This window comes from Bombyx mandarina, chromosome 24, assembly GCF_030267445.1.
Source record: "Bombyx mandarina strain Sakado chromosome 24, ASM3026744v2".
In the NCBI taxonomy this organism is placed as follows: Eukaryota; Metazoa; Arthropoda; class Insecta; order Lepidoptera; family Bombycidae; genus Bombyx; species Bombyx mandarina.
The window spans coordinates 9813824-9835043 of NC_143230.1; the positions used below are offsets into that span (position 1 = coordinate 9813824).

Genomic DNA, 21220 nt, shown 5'->3' on the forward strand with positions numbered 1-21220 from the left:
TTCCGTAAGATGGTAACTTCGATAGAAGTGGCCTATGCCAGACCCTGTCGAAGGCCTTCGCGATATCAAGGCTCACAGCAAGAGCCTCGCCCTTGCTCTCCAAGGCTTCAGCCCACCTGTGAGTAAGGTATACATGAAGATCGCCAGCTGAGCGACCGTGACGGAAACCGTACTGTCCTTCATTGATCAGCTGGCGATCTTCAAGATACTTCAGAAGTTGTGTATTTATTATTGGCTCCATCACCTTGGAAAGCAAGGAAGTTATAACGGAACATCCGTATAAACCACTGTAGATTTATATATATTAGTATAGATTACCTGATTTAATTGTAAAAGCTTTATATTTTTTTGCACAATAGTGGAATGCATGAAGAGAGGCTGCCATTTTGGAGGAAGACCATAGGTTGGCTATCGAAATGTCTTGTGGAGTGCGGGAGAGACTTTTGCTTGGAGACCAGCGTGCACGGATTCAAGCATATCGCCGCACCACGGAGACATTGGAGCGAAAGGTTGATGTTATCAGGAGCCAGGGGTTCTTGACAAACTAACAGCTTATCAATAAGGCACGCTCTCACGGCCAGAATTTTTTTAAATCGCCAAATACTTGTATACTTCAGATATTAATATCACTCTTTTTTATGTGTGAAGAAGCGAACATATTTTTATATTTTTCATATTTATTACTTCTACATAATCTTATTAGTGAATTTTTTTTTATCAAATAATGATTTTCTTAGGGACGAAGTTGAAAATAAATGGATTTTTTAATTATTAGTTGAATTATGGATTAATGAATGGTAAATGAAATAATATCATAATAACTTGCACTGCACTTGCGGTGTGCGGGGTTCGCGGGATATAATAAAATGCACGTCTTAATTGCACAACGCTATATTTCTGACTGACTTACTACTAACTTACACACTACACCACCGGGGTTATTTAAAAAAGAAAAAAATAATAATTAAGAAATATTTTTTTTTTTTTTATATATCTATAAATCACACACTGTAGTTTAATTTTATATTATATATAAGGTTTCGTTCGATTTTTATGGATAATGTCACATTTTCCATTGATATAAATCTTTACATTAGTTCCTAAATCTTCTATCACTGAATATGGTCCTTTGTATAATTCTGTTAATTTATTTCCTGTTTCATTCTTAATTAAGACTAAGTCATCTTTATTATAACTAACACTGTTAACATTTTTATCGTAATTATATTTCCTATTTAACTTATTATCTAACAATTGTTGTTTCGCATCTCTTTGCGACATCTGTAATCTATATCTTAATTCTAACATATAATTATCTGGATTATATAGTGGATCCACTGTATCTCTTAAATTACTAGGGATGTTACATTGTTTTCCGAACACTAATTCGAAAGGTGTATATTTTGTAGATGTGTGTACAGACGTATTATAGGCAAAACACCAATACTGGAGCCAGTGACTCCATGTTTCTGGCTGTCCATCGCACTGTATTCTCAAGAAAGCGGCAAGGTGTTTATGCATATTTTCCAAACTACCTATAGATTGGTGATGATAAGCGGTCGAGTGTAACTTAGTTATGTATAACAATTTACATACCTCTTCCATTGTTTTTGAAGTAAACTCCGCTCCTCGATCAGTAGTTATGACCTTAGGTATTCCATAACGAAGTATAAAATTATTTACAAAAACCTTAGCCACACTTACCGTGTCTTTACGTTGTAGCGGGAACGCTTCGATGTATTTAGTAAGTTCGCATTGAATTGTGAGAATGTAATTGTATCCTTCGACGTCAGTGTCCATGGGTCCGACAATATCGAGATAAATTTTTTCAAATGCGTTATTGGCTGTTGTTGTGATAATCATTGGTTCCTTAATGTTTTTAGAGTATTTCATTTTCTGACATGTACTACACTTTCTAACATACTCTTTAACGCTATTCTCTAGACCTGGCCAGTAATATTTTCGTTTTATATTATTAACCATACGACGGACACCCGCGTGTCCACTCGTTGGCAGCAAATGAAAATCATTTAATATGATAGTCTTTTCATCTTTGTCGACAATTCTTCTAACATTCTTTAATATGTTTATTCGTGGTCCGGACCACACTTCTCTACTTTGTATTTCATTCAATAATTTCTTTATAAATATCGCGTCACTTTCTGTTTTTATTAAACATATTTCTTTTACATTTATTTCATTACAAAAATCACTTAACATATCAGCAAATTCGTCTCGCGAGATCTGCTGTTTATAATTAAGGTTTATGTATATTATATAATTACTTGGTACGTACGCAAAACATTCTTTTTCTTTCGTTATTTTTTTATTCATTCTAAGTTTGTCTAGTTCTTTTCCTTCAATAAATCTCATTTCAACGAAATCGCTAGGAATTCTAAATATTTCTCCTATCCTTGGTTGATCAGGCCTTGGATTTTGAGATGAAATATTTGAAGCCCTAGTTTTTTCACTGACACTACCTGTACTACTAACTTCCTTTTCCTGTTCTTCTAACTTTTTCTTTTGTGCTCTTGTGAGAACTAAAATTGACTCGTTAAAATTCTTAAATTCGTCCGATGTTATGGTCACCCTACTCAATGCGTCTGCAACGCAGTTATCTTTTCCACGAATGTAAACAACCTTATAATCATATTCTTCTAATTGTAATCTAAATTTTATTAGACGACTCGAGGGATCCTTCATGCCAAATAAATATATTAATGGCTTATGGTCGGACATTATGGTAAAACTTTTTCCAAAAAGATACGGTCTAAAATATTTAACGCTCCATACAATTGCTAACAACTCCTTTTGGATAGTAGGATAATTTACTTCTGCTTTGTTTAGGGGTCGACTAGCGTATGCAACCGGACGCATATCTTTGTTACATAAAACTGAACCTATGGCAATACCAGAAGCATCTGTTTGTAGTATAAATTCATTGTCATCGGAGAAATCGGGATACTGTAAAATAGGCGGGGAAATCAAAGCTTGTTTTAAATGTTCAAAGGCTTGCTTGCATTCTAACGTCCAATTGAAAGTTTCATGTTTTCTACATAGTCTATTTAACGGCATGGTAATGTTGGCAAAATATGGTATGAATTTTCTGTAATAATTGCAAAAAGCGACAAAACGTCGTACTTCATCCGAGTTCTGTGGTTCCGGGTAATTTTTTAGTACTCTAATTTTTTCAGGGTCGGGACTAACACCCTCTGCTGAAACTACATGTCCTAAATATAATAATTCTTTTTTTAGAAAGTCACATTTCAGGGGATTAACCTTTAAATTCACTTTTCTTAATCTGTCAAAAACTTCTATTAAATTCTTATTATGGCAATCTATTGAACGTCCAAATACAATGATATCATCCATATATATAAAAGCCTTTTCGTACGTTAGACCGGATAATGCTATAGACATGACACGAGAAAATGCACCGGGTGATATTTTTAAACCCATTGGTAATCTTTTCATTTGGTACTGACCCGTGTTTGTGGTAAACGCAGTTATTTTTCTACTGTTAGAGTCTAGATTCGTTTGATAATACGATTGCTGTAAATCTAAATGCGTAAAGTATATGGCACCTGATAGAGAGTCTAATATTTCCGTTATGTTTGGCAATGGAAATTTGTCTTCCTGTATAACATCGTTAATTTTTCGGTAGTCTATAACCAGCCTCCATTTCTTTTCATTTCCATTACATTTTTTTGGAACTAAAAGAATTGGGCTATTCCAATCACTATATTTTGTCCTTTCGATTATGTCTTCATTTAACATTTTATTTATTTCCTTATCGATCACCGGTTTCGACGAATGTGGTAGTCTATAAGGTTTAACATAAATTGGTTTTGTATTTGGTTTTAACTCGATCGACTGTGTCATTACATTTGTAGTGCCTAATTTATCGCCTTCTAAATAAAATATATCTGAGTATTTTACACAAATACATTCGATTTGTTTACGTATGTCTGCTTCTAAATGATTTAATTTTAAATTTTGTAATAAATTTTTTGTTCTGCTGACAGAATTACATGGTTCTGCGAAATTACATATATCATAGCTACATATAGATTGTAATTGTGGTGTAAATATTGGCAACTTCACATCGTTATCGTTTACATTTAATATCCGTACCGGTATCTTACCGTTTTGTGGTTTAACTAAAATGCTTGCTAAGTATATATTTTTAGCTAACTCTTTTTGAACAACTAAATAATCATGGTTTGATTTTAACGATGCATCTATTTTTATAAAATGAATTGACTCACTCCTAGCCGGTAAAGTTAAGTAAATACTGCTATTAGTACTTATGTGGAACTTTATAATGCTACATTGTAAATTCTTTTGTAAGGTTATTTGTCTCAATTGCAGGTCTATGATTGCATTATAATTTCTCAAGAAATCCGATCCGATTATACCGTCAGCACTGCACGGCATATCGTTCAATACGTGGAATGTCTGGCGAAATAAGATACCATCGTGTGACTCTAAGTTTATCGTAGCGACGAAGTTTGAATTAATACTACCTGAAATACCTCTTATTACTGTGTCATTACAGTCTAATTTTGTATTATGGGGGATTTTATCTTTATGTATTACCGATAAACTTGCACCTGTGTCTAGTAGAAATGAACACATTTGACCATCAATTTGAAATTGTAAAATTATTAATCCATCACATGTTAATATTTTATGCACGAAAAAACTCAGTCGAATCCTGTTGCTGTTTATTGTTGTCCTCTATCGGAGTCGAGTAATTGTTATTTGAAAACATATACATATTTTGACGGTTTTGTGGTGGACCACGAAAATTACGATAGCCATTGAAACGGCTCCTACTACCTCGACCACGTTGATAATTCGTTGACTGGCCACGAAAATTGTGGAAATTATTGTTATTATTTCCTGTCATATAATTTTGACGATTATTTTGCCATACATAGTTTCTTCGCTGCTGTCCTTGATCTCGATGAAAAAAATTGTTTCTTCTACCTCTAAACTTACCTCTTATATTCAGGACTGTACCTGATGACGTTGACTGATCCGGCTCCTCGTCCTTGGCGGCCTGGACTGCCTCCTTCAGCTCGGTATAGTTACGGGCAGTGACTATGGTGCTTAAGCGTCTATTTCTTAATCCATCTGCAAACTTTTTAATAGCTAAGCTTTCGTTGATCGGTCTCAGAATTTCACATGCTTTAGGGTTCCCTTCGGCTTGTGAAATTGTGAGTTCCGTAAACAATTCCTCGATCTTATCACCATAATCTGATATAGACATTTCATTTTGGCGTATATTATTTAATTGTAATAACAAGGAATTAGCTGATTTCTTTGTCAATAAAAACTTTTTTATATCATTTATTAAATCTGAAATAGTATTGTAATTTGATTTCATTTTCAATTTAGCTGTTTTAGTTAAACGAGTTTTCAAAATAAAAGAAATCAACAAGTTCTTGTTCTTTTCGTCTTTAAATATTTTATCCAACATCTCGACGCCTTCTATCATTCTTTCTACCGTTTCTTCTTTTCCATCTAAAATTGGAATTAAGCTCCCTACTTCTTTTAAATCAAATCTCTCCGCCATTGTTCGCGATGTTTGTTCTAAACTTTTAATTCTGAACTCTAATATTTTATTAAAACATGTATTTATTTTATCGTCTAATATTTCTATGAAATAGCATGACAAGTCATCTGACAACTCGGGATTACTTATGGATATTATTTGTTTATATTTTGAATACAAATTTTTAGCTTCTTCTATTTTATCTAAACCTGATTTTTCTTGTCTTCGCTTAGGACTAATTTTCTTAAACTAATTCTTATATATTCTAGTTTTTCTAAAATTTTGCTTATTTCTAGTTCCATATACTACCTATTTCACCGTTATCTTCACTTTTACGTGGCACTTTCTTTTTTTTTTTTTTTTTTGCACTAATTCACTTATTCAGATGGCAGCTTCCTCGTCTCCGGACGCCTTAGTCTGCTCACGCCTTGTCCATCTTGCTTGTACTCGCTGGAACATCTCATTGCGTATCTCCTTGCGCATCCATTTTTCATGCACTTTTTATAATTTTTAAGTAGAATTATTAAAATCACCAGCCCGACGATGGTTACTAGGGTGCCTAATAGGATATTATTTGTGTGTATATGATCTTCCCTGATTGCTGTTGCGCTATTTTCTCCAGCAGCCGCGTTTTGTGTTATAATGACTTCTTTTTCTTCTTGTTTCGAGTATGATTTTCCCATTTTATTTCGTTTATATCGAACGGATATTACGGTGCAAGTGCGTATATAACTGTGCATGTGCACGCGGCGATTTTTATCGCACGACTGGCTAGGGTCGCCATGCGGTGTGCGGGGTTCGCGGGATATAATAAATGCACGTCTTAATTGCACAAAGCTATATTTCTGACTGACTTACTACTAACTTACACACTACACACTAAAATTCGCATGTCAAATAATGACAAAGCATAATACGATACTAAACAGTTAATAAACCACCGTTATTACACATTTAAACCTGAAGAAACACTAAATAGACAAATAAAACAAATCACACAACTTCACTCCTCGCGTTCCCGCCAAAAAGTCAGTATTTATTTATTTATTTGGGAAACAAACAGTACAATACAAAACATACAATATTTAAAAAAAATAGCTAAAACAATAACCAAATATGTTTCCACAATCAAAATCACATATAAGTAGACAGTGAACAAGAAGAGAAATTTAGAAATTTAAATTACAAAAAAACAAAAGCAACACAATACGCACATATAATTTTATACATTAACTCACACTACAAAACTACAACACTTATCGGGCCAAATCACCCTATAAACACTCCAAAACAGCTTTTCTATATGCTACAAGTGACAAGCAAAATATATCAGCATTAGAGAACTTAGCATCATACAACCTACAAGATCTACGGACAAAAGAGTTAGAAGCATATTTCGTTCGAGCCGTGGACATGTGGAAGGTCTGTTTAGAACGCGCGGAAATACGACTACATTTTAATGAAATTTTGGAAAGAAGATAGCTAGAATCAATCTCGTTATTTATTATTTTATATAAAAACATTTGATCCCTCAGTAGCCTGCGATCGACTAGAGAGACAAATTCTGTCGGTTCTGGAGAGTTAAAGCGACGACAATGGTATAAATGATGCTTAAAAAACTTTTTTTGGACTCTTTCTAGTCGCTGAATATAAATATTATATTAGGGGTTCCATGTGACGGAGCCATATTCCAATATAGACCGTACAAAACTGTTGTACAACAGAATCAAAGTAGATGGTCTTTTAAAGTCTTTACCAACTCTAAGTATGAAGCCTAACATTCGAAAAGCCTTATTTACCATTTCATTAACATGAAAATCAAAAATCAAACTGGAATCCAAATAAATACCCAAATCACGAACAACTGTGGTGCGTACCAAAGTTTGACCATTAATAGAATAGTCATACAAGATATTCGATCTTCCACGTGAGAATGTTATAATAGTACACTTATTAGTATTCACTATGTTATTAGTATGCTTATCAGTCTATGGTCTCCACAGGTAATAAGCACTTTATTTATTAAACGTTATGTTTTTTTTTGGAACGAAGTTCCTTATCGCGCGTTGTGAAAGGGGGCTAGACGGAAAAAATTCTTACGAAAAGTAGTCACGACACTTTTTAGATCCGTCATTCTGACCAATCAACGTGTAGGCGCTTATCGCGTGACATTGCTCGTATCCGATTGGTCCGCGTAATGAGTACAGTTTCTCGAGATAGCGTTTCAACAATAGTAATTTAGTTCATAGTATTGTTTTTCTTCTTCATAATGCCGTAATTTATTATTATAACTTAAAAAAAAATTACAATTCCTTCACTAATTAATCGAAAGGAACTTCGTTCCATCCGGGTGTCCCTTGACACCTATGAAGTTTTTTTATTGCTTATTTCCCTTAATTGCCCAGGTTTCTGTGGGTGGTAATAACCGCTATGGCGCTGTGGTGCGCGGTCGAAGTGTCCATGGACCAGTGGCACAGGTACAACGAGAACCCTACCGTTGTTACACTGGAGAAGGACTTCAGGTCCTGGACGTTCGGCCTCCCAGCGGTGACGGCTTGTCCCAAGGTGATCCTTTGAACTGATTCTTTGGTCACAAAGCTCCAACGATGTTCGAAAGAGGTGATCGCTCAATAAAGAGTGACCCATAATGTTTGGTGGTCAAAACCTTTTCTCAGCCGTTAAAAGAAAACATGCTACTGGGACTGCCTTCTTTTAGGTACCACAAGCACCGGTCAACGTCCTCGTCCAACCCGTCGCTTGCGACGAAGGGCTCGACGAGCGAATTAACCCACATACATATCCTACTGAGTTTCTCGCCGGATCTTCCCAGTGGGTCGCGTTTCCGATCCGGTGGTAGATTCTGCGAAGCACTGCTTTGCTATAGGTCAGTGTTAGCAACTCACTGGTTGAGCCCCGTGAGCTCACCTACATGTTAGGGCGAAGCTGAAATAGCCTCTCAAGGCTATATGTTTTCCAGGTTTTAAATTTTTATTACACGTTGTTATTCTTGCACCGTGGAAGTCATTCGTGAGCATTTGTTAGGCACGTATTTCATTTAATCCATCCATCCATCAATCCATTATCTATCAATTAAAAAAAAAATAAGCTACGGCATTCCCATTACCAATTTTCTTTTCAGAACCGAGTTAACCATACCAGCATACCTTCAGTCATAAAATCCCTCTGGGGCATTAGTCCTGGAGACCCTAAATACGATTATTACGTGCGCTTTGTCGAAACGGTGGCCAACTCGGATATATTCAACCTCGACGGCTTCCAGGAGTTCGCTGGCGATGACCAGCTAGACGTGGATGTGACCCGGCTGGCTGTTGATGTGAGCTTTAACTTCGTTGCAGCATCGTCTTTTGATAGATCCCGCAATGCTATGCAAATGCGAACTCCTGACTATATAAATGTATTCTTTTTGATACGCTTTTATTAGCTTCAGACGTATGTAACGTAATCTTTGAACATGATATTGACCCCCTTCAAAACGTCGGGTTAACTCGAAATTTGGTATACTTATTTAGGATCGATGACAATTCAATATTTAAAAAATTGAAATTAAATTAAAAAATTACAAAGAAATAATATGTACTTTAAAAAAACTAACAAAATACGCTTTTATAGAAAATCCAACTAAAAAGTAATAAATAAATTTTAATAAATTTAAATTAAGCATAGTGTAAGAAAAAATGATTTATTGTAAAAAAAAAGCTAAAAAAAAAGCTAAAAAGTATCAGTAGTTATAAATATTTTATGAACAGAGATATGAGTAGAAGGGTTATTTTGATAATATCCTGAAAAGCACTCCACGCTTTTTTTCAATAAAATCATTTTTTCTTACACTATTTTTAATTCAAATTTATTAAAATAATTTACTATTTTTAGTTGGACTTTCTATAAAAGCGTATTTTGTAAGTTTTTTTTAAACTATATTTTATCCAATTTATGTTATAATTTTCCTTGCATTATCATATTAACCTAAGCTTTTCACAAGTTAAACAATATTACGTTAAGTTTTTATTTATTTATTGTTTATGTGGTTGGACGAGCTCACAGCCCACCTATTGTTAAGTGGTTACTGGAGCCCATAGACATCTACAATGTAAATGCGCCACCCACCTTGAGATATAAGTTCTAAGGTCTCAGTATAGTTACAACGGCTGCCCCGCCCTTCAAACCGAAACGCATTTCTGCTTCACGGCGGAAATAGGCAGGCGGTGGTACCTACCCGTGCGGACTCACAAGAGGTCCTACCACCTTAACATCACTTCTGTCGGGCGTTCTGCGTACAATTTTTGCAACAAACCTTACAATAGAGGCTATAAGAGCCATAAGATTGAAGATTATCGACGTATGGTGGAAGAGGACGCTATATAAACGTTCACAGTACCCTTTTAGGTATTACCGGAGGTTGCAATCAAACCAATAACGTCAGAGGACGCGAGGACTGCCCTCTTTAAGTGGACCAGGGTCATCACCGAAGCTGGGGTTTGTTATTCAACGAACTCCCTCGGTATAACCGACGTCGCTGTCATGTGAGTAGCTGACGTAACTCTGCGACGGTTTTTTTAATACGCTTTTATTAGCTTCAGACGTATGTATGTTAGTATGTAACGGAATCTTTGAACATGATTTGACCCCCTTCAAAATGTCGGATTAACTCGAAATTTGGTATACTTATTAAGGACCGATGACAATTCAATATTAAAATTTGAAAAATATGAAATTCAACTAATAAATGAAAAATAAATAATAGGTAGTTTAAAAAAACTAAGAAAATACGCTTTTATAGAAAATCCAAATAAAAAATAGAAAATAAATCTTAATAAAATTGAATTAAAAATAGTGTAAGAAAAAATGATTTTATTGTAAAAAGCGTGGGGTGCTTTTCAGGATTTTCTCAAAATAACCCTTCTATTTTACTCATATCTATCTGTTCATAAAATATTTATAAATACTGATACCATGCACCTCACGCCTTTTTTACAATAAAATCATTTTTTTCTTACACTATTTTTAATTCAAAATTTTAAGATTTATTTTCAATTTCTTAATTCGATTTCTATCCATCATCACCTTTCCCGAATAGCATCAGCACATATGATTTTTATTAGAGAACAATCCCTTCCTATACATCATCATCATCATCATCATTCCTTCCTATTACCCTCTGCTGGGGTGTAGGGCTCGAATCAATTTTTTCCATTTTCATCGGTCTTGGGCAGTCTGTTCTAGCTCCTCCCACGTCATGCCCAAGGCCCCTAGCTCCTGCTCCACCGAACGACGCCAAGTTGTTCTGGGGCGGCCTCTCTTCCTCTTGCCAGACACTTTCCAGGTCAATGCTCTCTTTGATAAGTGGGTATCGGGCTTTCTCAAAATGTGACCAATCCAATGCCACTTCCGGATCTCCTTCTCCATTGGTGTCTGCTTAGTGATCCTCCATAGCTCTTTGTTACTGATCTTCTCAGGCCAAAAGAATTTCCTATACAGTCAGTCCTATTCCTAATTCCACACGGCACGGTTGTCGTCATTGCCGTAAATCTTGGTATGTCTATTTCATATTAAAATATTTTTTTTAAAAGATCTTTCTCTATTCCGTATAACACTACGCACGGTTTACGGCTCAGCTTACTGGTGGTAGGAACTCTTGTGAGTTGCATGGATAGGTATCACTACCCTGCCTATTTCTGCCTTGAAGCAGTAATGCGTTTCGGTTTGAAGGGCGAAGCAGCCGTTGTAACTATAACCTTAGACCTCATATCTCAAGGTGGGTGGCGGCATTTACGTTGTGGTGTGGTACCATGTGGGCTGTGAGCTCATCCACCCACATAAGCCATAAAAAAATAGATATTTAAGTTGGCGATACAAGGACATTAGAAATATCTTTAATTCGAATCGGATTTGTCTTGCTTAAATATGAAAACCGGCCCGTTATGACACTATGTCTGTCTGTCAATAGCTCTGACATTGACAGTAAATAGTGGTCTAATAAAACCTGTATTCCACAGGGTTCCAGATTCGAACGTCACGCTGAACTATCCGATTGGCTGCAAGTACTCTTCGCAGATTTGCTACGTGATGTTTGAAGTCGCCGAACCAATTGATGTACGGAATTTGAGTTGGTTTTTGAGGGCAGAAGTGACTAAAAGACAATCCTAATCATTGTCAGAGTCAATAACACACTTATGGACTTACAGATACAGATTTGCTACGTTATGTAGAAATGGCCGAACCAATTGATGTACGCAATTGAATTGGTTTTGGGGGCAGAAGTGACTAGAAGACAATCCTAATCATTGTCAGAGTCAATAACACACTTTATGAACTTTATATTTAACGGGGTTTTTATGACGATTCTCATTTGTAGTTATTATAACGGAGTATTTGAGTAGGTGCCTATTTATGTCGCGAAGCAGTGATGCATTTCCGCTTTGAAGGGTGGGGCAGCCGTTGCTGAAAACTAAAGTTTTAGCCCTTTGACTTTGTGTAGACGTACGTGGCGCACTGAAGTAATTATATCGATTTCTCTGTTCGATCTTCTTACTAAGGCACAGAAATATATAGTAGACTCTGGAAGAGACGAATCCGAAGATCATCATCATCATCAGCCACTCCCAATCCACACCACTGAGACCGGTCTTGGGCTCTCCTCATCCACTTCTTGCCGGCCACCCTTCGGAGGTCATCGCACCACTCAGCCAGGGGGCGTCTCAGTGGACGCCTTCAACTCTAATACTAGGAGCTGGCTTAGGGACCCCGGTAGCCGTACTCGTCGAACTCGACAAAGAGTTCGACGTGCAGCCACGAAAGGCAGGGTGGTGGTACCTACCCGTGCGGACTCACAAGACGTCCTACCACCAGTAATTATGCAAATTATAATTTAGTGAGTTTCATTTTTATTACACGATGTTTATTCCTTCACCGTGGAAGTGAACATTTGTTACTACTTAATTAGAAAAATTTGTATTTGCTATCGGGATTCGAACATCGGTGCATCGCTACGTACGAATGCACCGGACGTCTTATCCTTTAGACCACGACGACTTTGTAGAACTTCAACAGCAAAAAGGAATAATTTGCGTAATTACTGGTGGTAGGATCTCTTGAGAGACCACCAGTTAGGTACCACCACCCCTGCCTATTTCTGCCGTGAAGCAGTAATGCGTTTCGGTTTAAAGGGTGGGGCAGCCGTTGAAACTATACTTGAGACTTTAGAACTCATATCTTAAGGTGGGTGGCGCATTTACGTCATAGATGTCTATTGGCTCCAGTAACCAATTAACACCAGGTGGGCTGTGAGCTCGTCCACCTATCAAAGCAATAAAAAAAAGTCTCATCCCAATGTCGACGTCATAAATATATTAAAATTTCAGTTTTATGTCCATTCGCCATACGACATAGTGGATGTGGCATCTCAGGCGTCCCGAGTGTATCCTTCATTGAGCCGGAGGTCCGAGCTCACGGTGATGGAGACGAGGTGCGCGAAAGGAGTAAGAGAACTGGCGCCCAGGAGACGAGGGTGCTTGTTCATTGATGAACCGACTGATGATAGGAAAAAGGTGGACTTTTGAAACTATTACAGTAATTTATTCAACAAGCTGTTATTAAAGAATACACTTAGTTTTGGAACGAAGTCCCTTAGGGGACGATGCGGAGTGGTACCCTAACCGGAAAAAAACGTCCGTAACGTAAGATTTTATTAGTAATGCACACAGTGTACGACCTAACTTTGTTATAACGTACAAAAAATAACATATTTTTTTATCATTCATTGACCACGATCTCAGAGCGTTCGTTTGCGCAATACACTAACTCTTATGCAAACAACCGTGAATGAAGTGTACCACAATAAGTTCGCACGTTACCGAATGACCGTGGGTTGTTGCGAAACCTCCAGTTTTATTTTCTTTATACCTCGAATAGAACTTAAAATTAATATTTTTATAATAAGGAACTTCGTTCCTATCCGGTGTCCCACGACACCACACGTCCTTTTTTCCTACCTATCTAGTAACATCGAGGCGTTATGCTAGATTCACTGAGCCAGTAGTAGATAAGGGCTACGGGGGGCTCACGGGGCTCTAACCGAGTCTAACCTGAGGACGTTGCTAACACTAACATTAGCAAGAGCCGTGCTTCGCAGAATCTACCAACGGATCGGAAACGCGACCCACTGAGAAGATCCGGCGAGAAACTCAGTGGGCTGTGTCTGTGGGTTAATTTACTCGCCGAGCCCTTAGAAATGAAAATAATAAGGTGTTATAAGGCTTAGTGGAACAGAGCATGGAAGTGTTAATCCCGCAAAATTATAATTTGCGTAATTACTGGTGGTAGGACCTCTTGTGAGTCCGCATGGGTAGGTACCACCGCCCTGCCTATTTCTGCCGTGAAGCAGTAATGCGTTTCGGTTTGAAGGGCAGGGCAGCCGTTGTAACTATACTGAGACCTTAGAACTTATATCTCAAGGTGGGTGGCGCATTTACGTTGTAGATGTCTATAGGCTCCAGTAACCACTTAACATCAGGTGGGCTGTGAAGTCGTCCACCCATCTAAACAATAAAAAAAAATATTTTTTTAGTTAACTTTTACGCGATAGAGAACGTTAAAAAACCCGCACAAAGTACACACTTGTAATATGTCAGGGCGGTTTTGTTTTTAGATCTACAGCGCCAATACTTGCCGACTGTCGTGCAGGAGTAAGAGAGTTGTAGAGCTGTGTGGATGCCGACCGTTTTATTACGTAAACGAAGGTAAGATAATTTAAAAAAAAAAGATCCTTCCGAGTCATTCTGAGGAATTGTATGTGATGATACCTCCATCTCGTTTTTACTATCGCACCGCCCGCCACCGGAGTAGAGTTCATCCATACTACCTGGAGCCCCTGCGTTCATCGACAGTGCGTTTCCAGAGATCTTTTCTGCCACGTACCATCCGGCTTTGGAATGAGCTCCCCTCCACGGTGTTTCCCGAGCGCTATGACATGTCCTTCTTCAAACGTGGCCTGTGGAGAGTACTTAACGGTAGGCAGCGGCTTGGCTCTGCTCCTGGGATTGCTGAAGTCCATGGGCAACGGTAACCACTTACCATCAGGTACGCTCGTTTGCCTATAAGGGCGATAAAAAAAATCTCGGTGCTTTTGGGCACCCCAAGCAGCAACCTGCAACTTAGCCCGTAGGCACAACCCAGTGAGTTTCTCGCTGGATCCTCTCCGCCGGTCGCGATTCTGAGCCGGTGGTAGATTCAGCGACGCACTGCTTTTGCTATGATTTTGTTTGTATGTATTTATTTAAATGTATATAAGTATGTATGTCAGTCTCTACTTAATATAGTACAGGAAACCCTAGTTTGGAGCCAAGTGACCTCCTATGACTTGCCTCTGTGATTACTGTATTATATAGTCTTCGATGTATAGCTTTCAACCTGTTTTTGACAGAAGGCCCGGTCTGCTCAGTGGCAGGAATGGCGTGTTTGAGTGGACACTCCCATCTCTTGTCCTCGACTGGTGGAAAATGCTCATGCACCCCTCAATGCTTGGACATGGTCTACAGGGAAATCAATGTTAAGGATACAAAATGGTACAATCATTTGTTTGGCTGTCGGTTAAAAGGGTTCAATGGCTTTTTTTAACATCTTCGGAACTGGCTCATATCGGCCTGCCGAGTACTGACTCTCATACTAATTAGGTGCGGATGAAGAGAATATGTCCCTCTCGCTCGCTCGTACCGATTATATCAGGCGTTTGTAAGAGCTCGACACCAGCAGCTATATAGGTACTATAAATTGTATTTCTGGTGGTAGGACGTCTTGTGAGTCCGCACGGGTAGGTACCACCGCCCTGCCTGTTTCTGCCGTGAAACAGTAATGCGTTTCGGTTTGAAGGGCGGGGCAGCCGTTGTAACTATACTGAGAGCTTACAACTTATATCTCAAGGTGGGTGGCGCATTTACGTCGTAGATGTCTATGGGCTCCGGTAACCATTAAACACCAGGTGGGCTGTGAGCTCGTCAAGCCACCTAAGTAATAAATAAAAAGTCCAGAAGGTATGGCCGAGCATTTACTAGAGTTTCCTTCGAATTGTTTCCTGTCAAGTGTCCTGTAGTTTTTGATTTTTCAAGGGAGCACGGGCCCTTCGTCACCCGAGGCTCGATCAGGTACATCCTCCAAGCCCCAAGGACTCGGTACAACAGGGAAATTGTCTTTTACTTACAGGACCTGATAGGTGAGTTTCAAAACAAACTTTTCGAGAGGTTTTTGTTTTTCTTGTGGAGGGTAGCCATCATACAATGCAAGACATTTGACAGATGCCTGAATCTCGCTTACGACACTTTCAAGATAAGCTCAATATATACAAGTTTCGAACAACAAAATTTGGCCGATCATCGTTCTCGTCGAACCCGTCGCTTGCGACGAAGGGCCCGACGAGTAAATTAACCCTCAGACACAGCCCACTGAGTTTCTCGCCGGATCTTCTCAGTGGGTCGCGTTTCCGATCCGGTGGTAGATTCTGCGAAGCACGGCTCTTGCTAAGATTCGTGTTAGCAACGTCAACAGGTTTGAGCCCCGTGAGCTCACCTACTAGTTAAGGTTCCGCTGGTCCTTCTCAAGCCTATCAGCTTAGGTAGGCTAAAAAAAAAAAACAACATTTGGACCGTCGGTCTAACGAGCAAACATGACCCGCTCGGTGGAAGATCTTCCCTTTGTCGTCTAAGCCTTACCAAATTTCTCAATTTAATATGTGCTTGTTTAACTTCCATTAAAATATCGCGCAAAAAAACCACAATTTTATTAAAGCTTCCTCACTTCTCGCAATCTCGCTCGCACCTCGTACCTCCCGCCGTCGGAGCAGAGTTAATCCATATTATCTAGAACCGCAGCTGTGTTCATCCACAGTGCATTTCCAGAGATCTTTCTGCCACGTACCATCCGGCTATGGAATGAGCTCCCCTCCACGGTGTTTCCCGAGCGCTATGACATGTCCTTCAAACGAGGCTTGTGGAGAGTATTAAGCGGTAGGCAGCGGCTCGGCTCTGCCCCTGGCATTGCTGACGTCCATGAGCGACGGTAACCACTCACCATCAGGTGGGCCGTATGCTCGTCTGCCTACAAGGGCAACAAAAAACATTTTATTTGATGATGAAGCGTGTTGCTGAACGTAATGTTGGAAAAGGTACTGCATGCAGAGCACTTAGAAAAATGTTTTTAAAATATGTTTTTTATGTGAGAATTTTAAAGATTTTCTCATCATATCGAGAGGTGAAAGGGTATTGAACTTCAATTAAGTTTAACTCCATTCAAATAGTTGAAGAAGTTTTTTTTTGTTAACTATGATATTTTTACAAATTTTAAACTTTAAATGGCTCTCCTGTAAAGTTGCATAAATGTTGCTTTAATCATTCAGTCTACCTTTCACTCCTCGATGTAGTTTACGGACTTGCATTCCAAAATGGCTACTTTTTTATAATCTATACTTTTTATTTTTATTTTTTTTAATATAATTAAATTGTATCTATGATGCTATTAACTTTAAGTCTACACACTGAAAGAGCGCCAAGCTAACACAATATTTCTTTCAAAATATAAATCTGGGTCACTTGTATGTAGATTGAATAGTTGTAGAAACAGATGGATAGACCAAGGCAGATCCAGTCCAACATCTTGTCTTAGCAGTGAGACAAAACTTGAAAAAACTTACCACATCCTCATCCTCCAATCGTGCTCCTCAAATCTGAGGATCATGACCACCTCCATCCAAGACTTACATTCTCACGATGTTGCGCCGTCTCATTCTGTTTTCGGCTATCCGGAGAGCATCATAGACGGCGAAATCAAGGGCGGTGACCACATGCCAGTACCACCTATGCCGATACCACAAATACATTATAGCTTGGATGTGTGGACGGGTTCAAGACCCACCAGGTATTAAATGGTTACCGAAGCGCATAGACAAAGTAAATGTCGTCAGACACTTTCAGACACGAGACCTAAGTCTCAGTTTTTACAGTACAACGGCTGCCCCACCCTTCGAACCGAAACGCATTACTGCTTCATGGCAGAAATAGGCAGGGCGGTGGTACCTACCCGTGCGGACTCACAAGATGCCTTACCACCAGTGATATCCCAGTTTTCTGTACCCAAAAGGGTTTATTCATAAGCGCTTTTACTATCAATGCGGGACGGTCTGAAGGACAGGATAGCCGGTGTAACATACATAAGGCTGCCCATCCAGGCCAGGATAGGCAGCGCATCTCAGTCACTGATGTAGTTTGGATGTCTATGGGCGACGGTTATCATTTCCCATCAGATGAGCCGTAAGCTCGTCTGCCTATCGAAAGCAATAAAAAAAAAAACAAAAAACACATAGTTTCGCCATGGAGAGGAATTAACTGTCGGCTTCTTTGGCTCAACATTTGATTGTAGTGTCACTAGGCGGCGCCACCGGTCTATTCTTGGGCGCCAGTTTTATAAGCTTCGTGGAAATCATTTACTTTGTGATCGAAAGAATATTCAAGAGTTTGTTTGAGGATTCCTCCACCAAAAACAACGTTGTTAACGTAAGTATGTTTAGATTTTTTTGGTTACGACAAAATTTGAAGTCGTCGTGGCCTAAAGGATAAGACGTCCGGTGCATTCGTATCTAGCGATGCACCGATGTTCGAATCCCGCAGGCGGGTACCAATTTTTCTAATGAAATACGTACTTAACAATTGTTCACGATTGACTTCCACGGTGAAGGAATAACATCGTATAATAAAAATCAAACCCGCAAAATTATAATTTGCGTAATTACTGGTGGTAGGACCTCTTGTGTGAGCCCGCACGGGTAGGTACCACCGCCCCGCCTATTTCTGCCGTGAAGCAGTAATGTGTTTCGGTTTGAAGGGTGGGGCAGCCGTTGTAACTATACTTGAGACCTTAGAACTTACATATCAAGGTGGGTGGCGCATTTACGTTGTAGATGTCTATGGGCTCCAGTAACCACTTAACACCAGGTGGGCTGTGAGCTCGTCCAACCATCTAAGCAATAAAAAAATAAAAAATAAAAAATTATACCAAAACCAGCCAGATACAAATAGTATATAGTCAAAGAGATTTTATTACAAGTTCATACATACTACCTAGTCAGGTCATAAATTCTGTCACATGTTTAATGTAAAATAATTGAAACAAGTTTATTCATTATGTAACCATTCATATACCAAAATGAACTTAACAAAACATAGATTCTTATGACACTAAAGTTTATTCAAAATGACCTCCGTGATTTTGAATACAGGCCTTCAATCTGCGCGGCCAGTCGTCTATCGCAGCACGAACGAGGTCCATGTCAATATCGGCGGCTGCCTTAATCAAGGATGTCTTGAGTGACTCCAAATTGGGATGAGGCTTTGAGCACGCCTTTTCCTCCAAGCGTTGCCATATCTTGTAATCTAACGGATTCAAATCTGGACTGGAGGAGGGCCAGTCTTCGTGCCGGATGAAGTCGATTTCACGCTGCAACTGCAACACGGTCTTCTTTAAGCGTCCACTCCATATTTAAAAATGAATAAAATTCTAAAAGTATACATTTTTATTTTCATAAACAATTCTAAATTCGAATTCAATAAACTTTATTGTGGCCAGCATTCTAAAAGATAAGTTTTTGCTGTGTGACAATACTTATGACCTGACTAGTTATAATGCGAAAAGACTTTTTCCCCAACCTATTATATATTTATTACTTGTTTCAGGTTAAAAAATCAAACCCGTATGAAGCAGACCGAGTCATTGAACTCACGCGCGTTTTGGATGTTCAAAAGAAATACCCTCTTAAATTAAACTAGGTTTTCGCCTACATTTTCGCCTGCTTGGATATATATATAACAGCCTTTGTCTCATGGCTCAAACATTTTGCGAACCGACTCTCTTTAAAACTTCACTGGTCTTAAGTGGTCATTAAGTGTGGAATGTTTCCGAGTTTATTTTATAATAAAAATAATCTTGAAATCATGGAAGTTAAAGTTTATTTCATACATAAAACTATAAAGAAAAGAGTGTTTAAGCTAGCAAGTTAAAAGCGTGTTGGGAAGGTCTTCCACCGACCGGATGAAATGGCTTGGTAGGCATGCTGGGAAGTTCTTCCATCGACTGGAGGGAATGGCTCGGTAGACCGACGGACCAAATGTTTTTTTTTTATATTCGGAAATTGTATATATAGCTCACGGGTTCAAACCTGAGAGAACACTAGTCCCAGCCAGGGCAGTGCTTTGCTGAATCCATCACTGGATTCGAATTGCGATTCACTGAGGAGATACAGCGTGAAATTCAGTGGGCTTGGATTAATTTCGATGGAATCCTCAAGAAATATTCAAATTGGCCGAGCGATAATAGAGACTGGATCCAACTCGAGTCAAATATCAGCCAGCACAGCGGATCGGGTTTGAAACACATGAAGTCAGCGTCGGAACGATACTTCGATAAGGCAATGCGTCGCGTCGTGATAATCGCCTGGTCACGAAATTGCGAAGTCGCGAAATCTCAGCTTTTTGACCCCTCAGCTACGGCTCATCCGCTAAATGTTTAGTTCAGAGAGGCTATATTAATTAATTATCTTGCCAAGAGACTAGTCAACATTTTTGAGAAATAAGGCAGTAAAAATATATAAAAAAGGCTCTTTGAATAAATTTCAATTTAATGTTATCAATATTTGGTTTCTTTTGTTGACAACGAAGTGACAAGTTATAAAGTCGTCGTGGCCTAAAAGATAAGACGTCCGGTGCATTCGTGTTGAAGCGATGCACCGGTGTTCGAATCCCGTAGGCGGGTACCAATTTTTGTAATGAAATACGTACTCAACAAATGTTCACAATTGACTTCCACGGTGAAGGAATACATTTTGTAATAAAAGTGAAACCCGCAAAATTATAATTTGCGTAATTACTGGTGGTAGGACCTCTTGTGAGTCCGCGCGGGTAGGTACCACTGCCCTGCCTATTTCTGCCGTGAAGCAGTAATGCGTTTCGGTTTGAAGGGCGGGGCAGCCGTTGTAACTATACTGAGACCTTACAACTTATATCTCAAGGTGGATGGCGCATTGACGTTGTAGGTGTCTATGGGCTCCAGTAACCACTTAACACCAGGTGGGCTGTGAGCTCGTCCAGCCATCTAAGCAATAAAAAAAAAACAACGTTGGCGACCAGTGGTCTAGTAGATTGCAGTTCATTTCACATAAACTACTTTTTATAAAGCACGTAAATAGCGTGTCCGTCGAAGTCATTAGGGGACGAAATGCAATGCAGTACTATTGACCCAAATATTAGTGCTTTTAAATCGTTTTGTCACGAGAACGCGCGTAATTAAAACCGTTATCTGTTCATTTTGTATTTACGAATACAATATCGACGCTTGAAAGGCAAACGTGACCAAGCGACAATGCGTGAACTTTACAGTAGACTAATTTAAAGTTGAAATACCTGAAAACAAATCTATTTTAACGAATCTAGCTGTAGGATTGAAATGATTTTAATAGACCTAGAAATATTTTTTTTTTGCGCATCGAATATGGTTGTTGCCTATCATTTATGTAAAAAGCAGTTATTGTCGCTTAGTCACGTTTGCCTTTCAAGCGTCGAATATCTATACTAAAATTTAAAAAAAGGAAAGATTTGTTTGTTTGTT

General features: G+C 38.8%; 1 protein-coding gene across 1 annotated transcript; it reads left to right on the plus strand.

Annotated features, from left to right (window-relative positions):
* Positions 1–365: 365 nt before the first annotated feature.
* Positions 366–20244, plus strand: LOC114243488 (pickpocket protein 19). Its single transcript, XM_089737873.1, has 11 exons — positions 366–509; positions 7966–8125; positions 8700–8894; positions 9965–10101; positions 11575–11671; positions 12940–13125; positions 14226–14316; positions 15000–15141; positions 15682–15785; positions 17984–18117; positions 19294–20244. The coding sequence occupies exons 2-11, from the start codon at positions 7991–7993 to the stop codon at positions 19384–19386; spliced, it is 1314 nt and encodes a 437-aa protein (XP_089593999.1). The 5' UTR covers positions 366–509; positions 7966–7990; the 3' UTR covers positions 19387–20244.
* Positions 20245–21220: the final 976 nt, after the last annotated feature.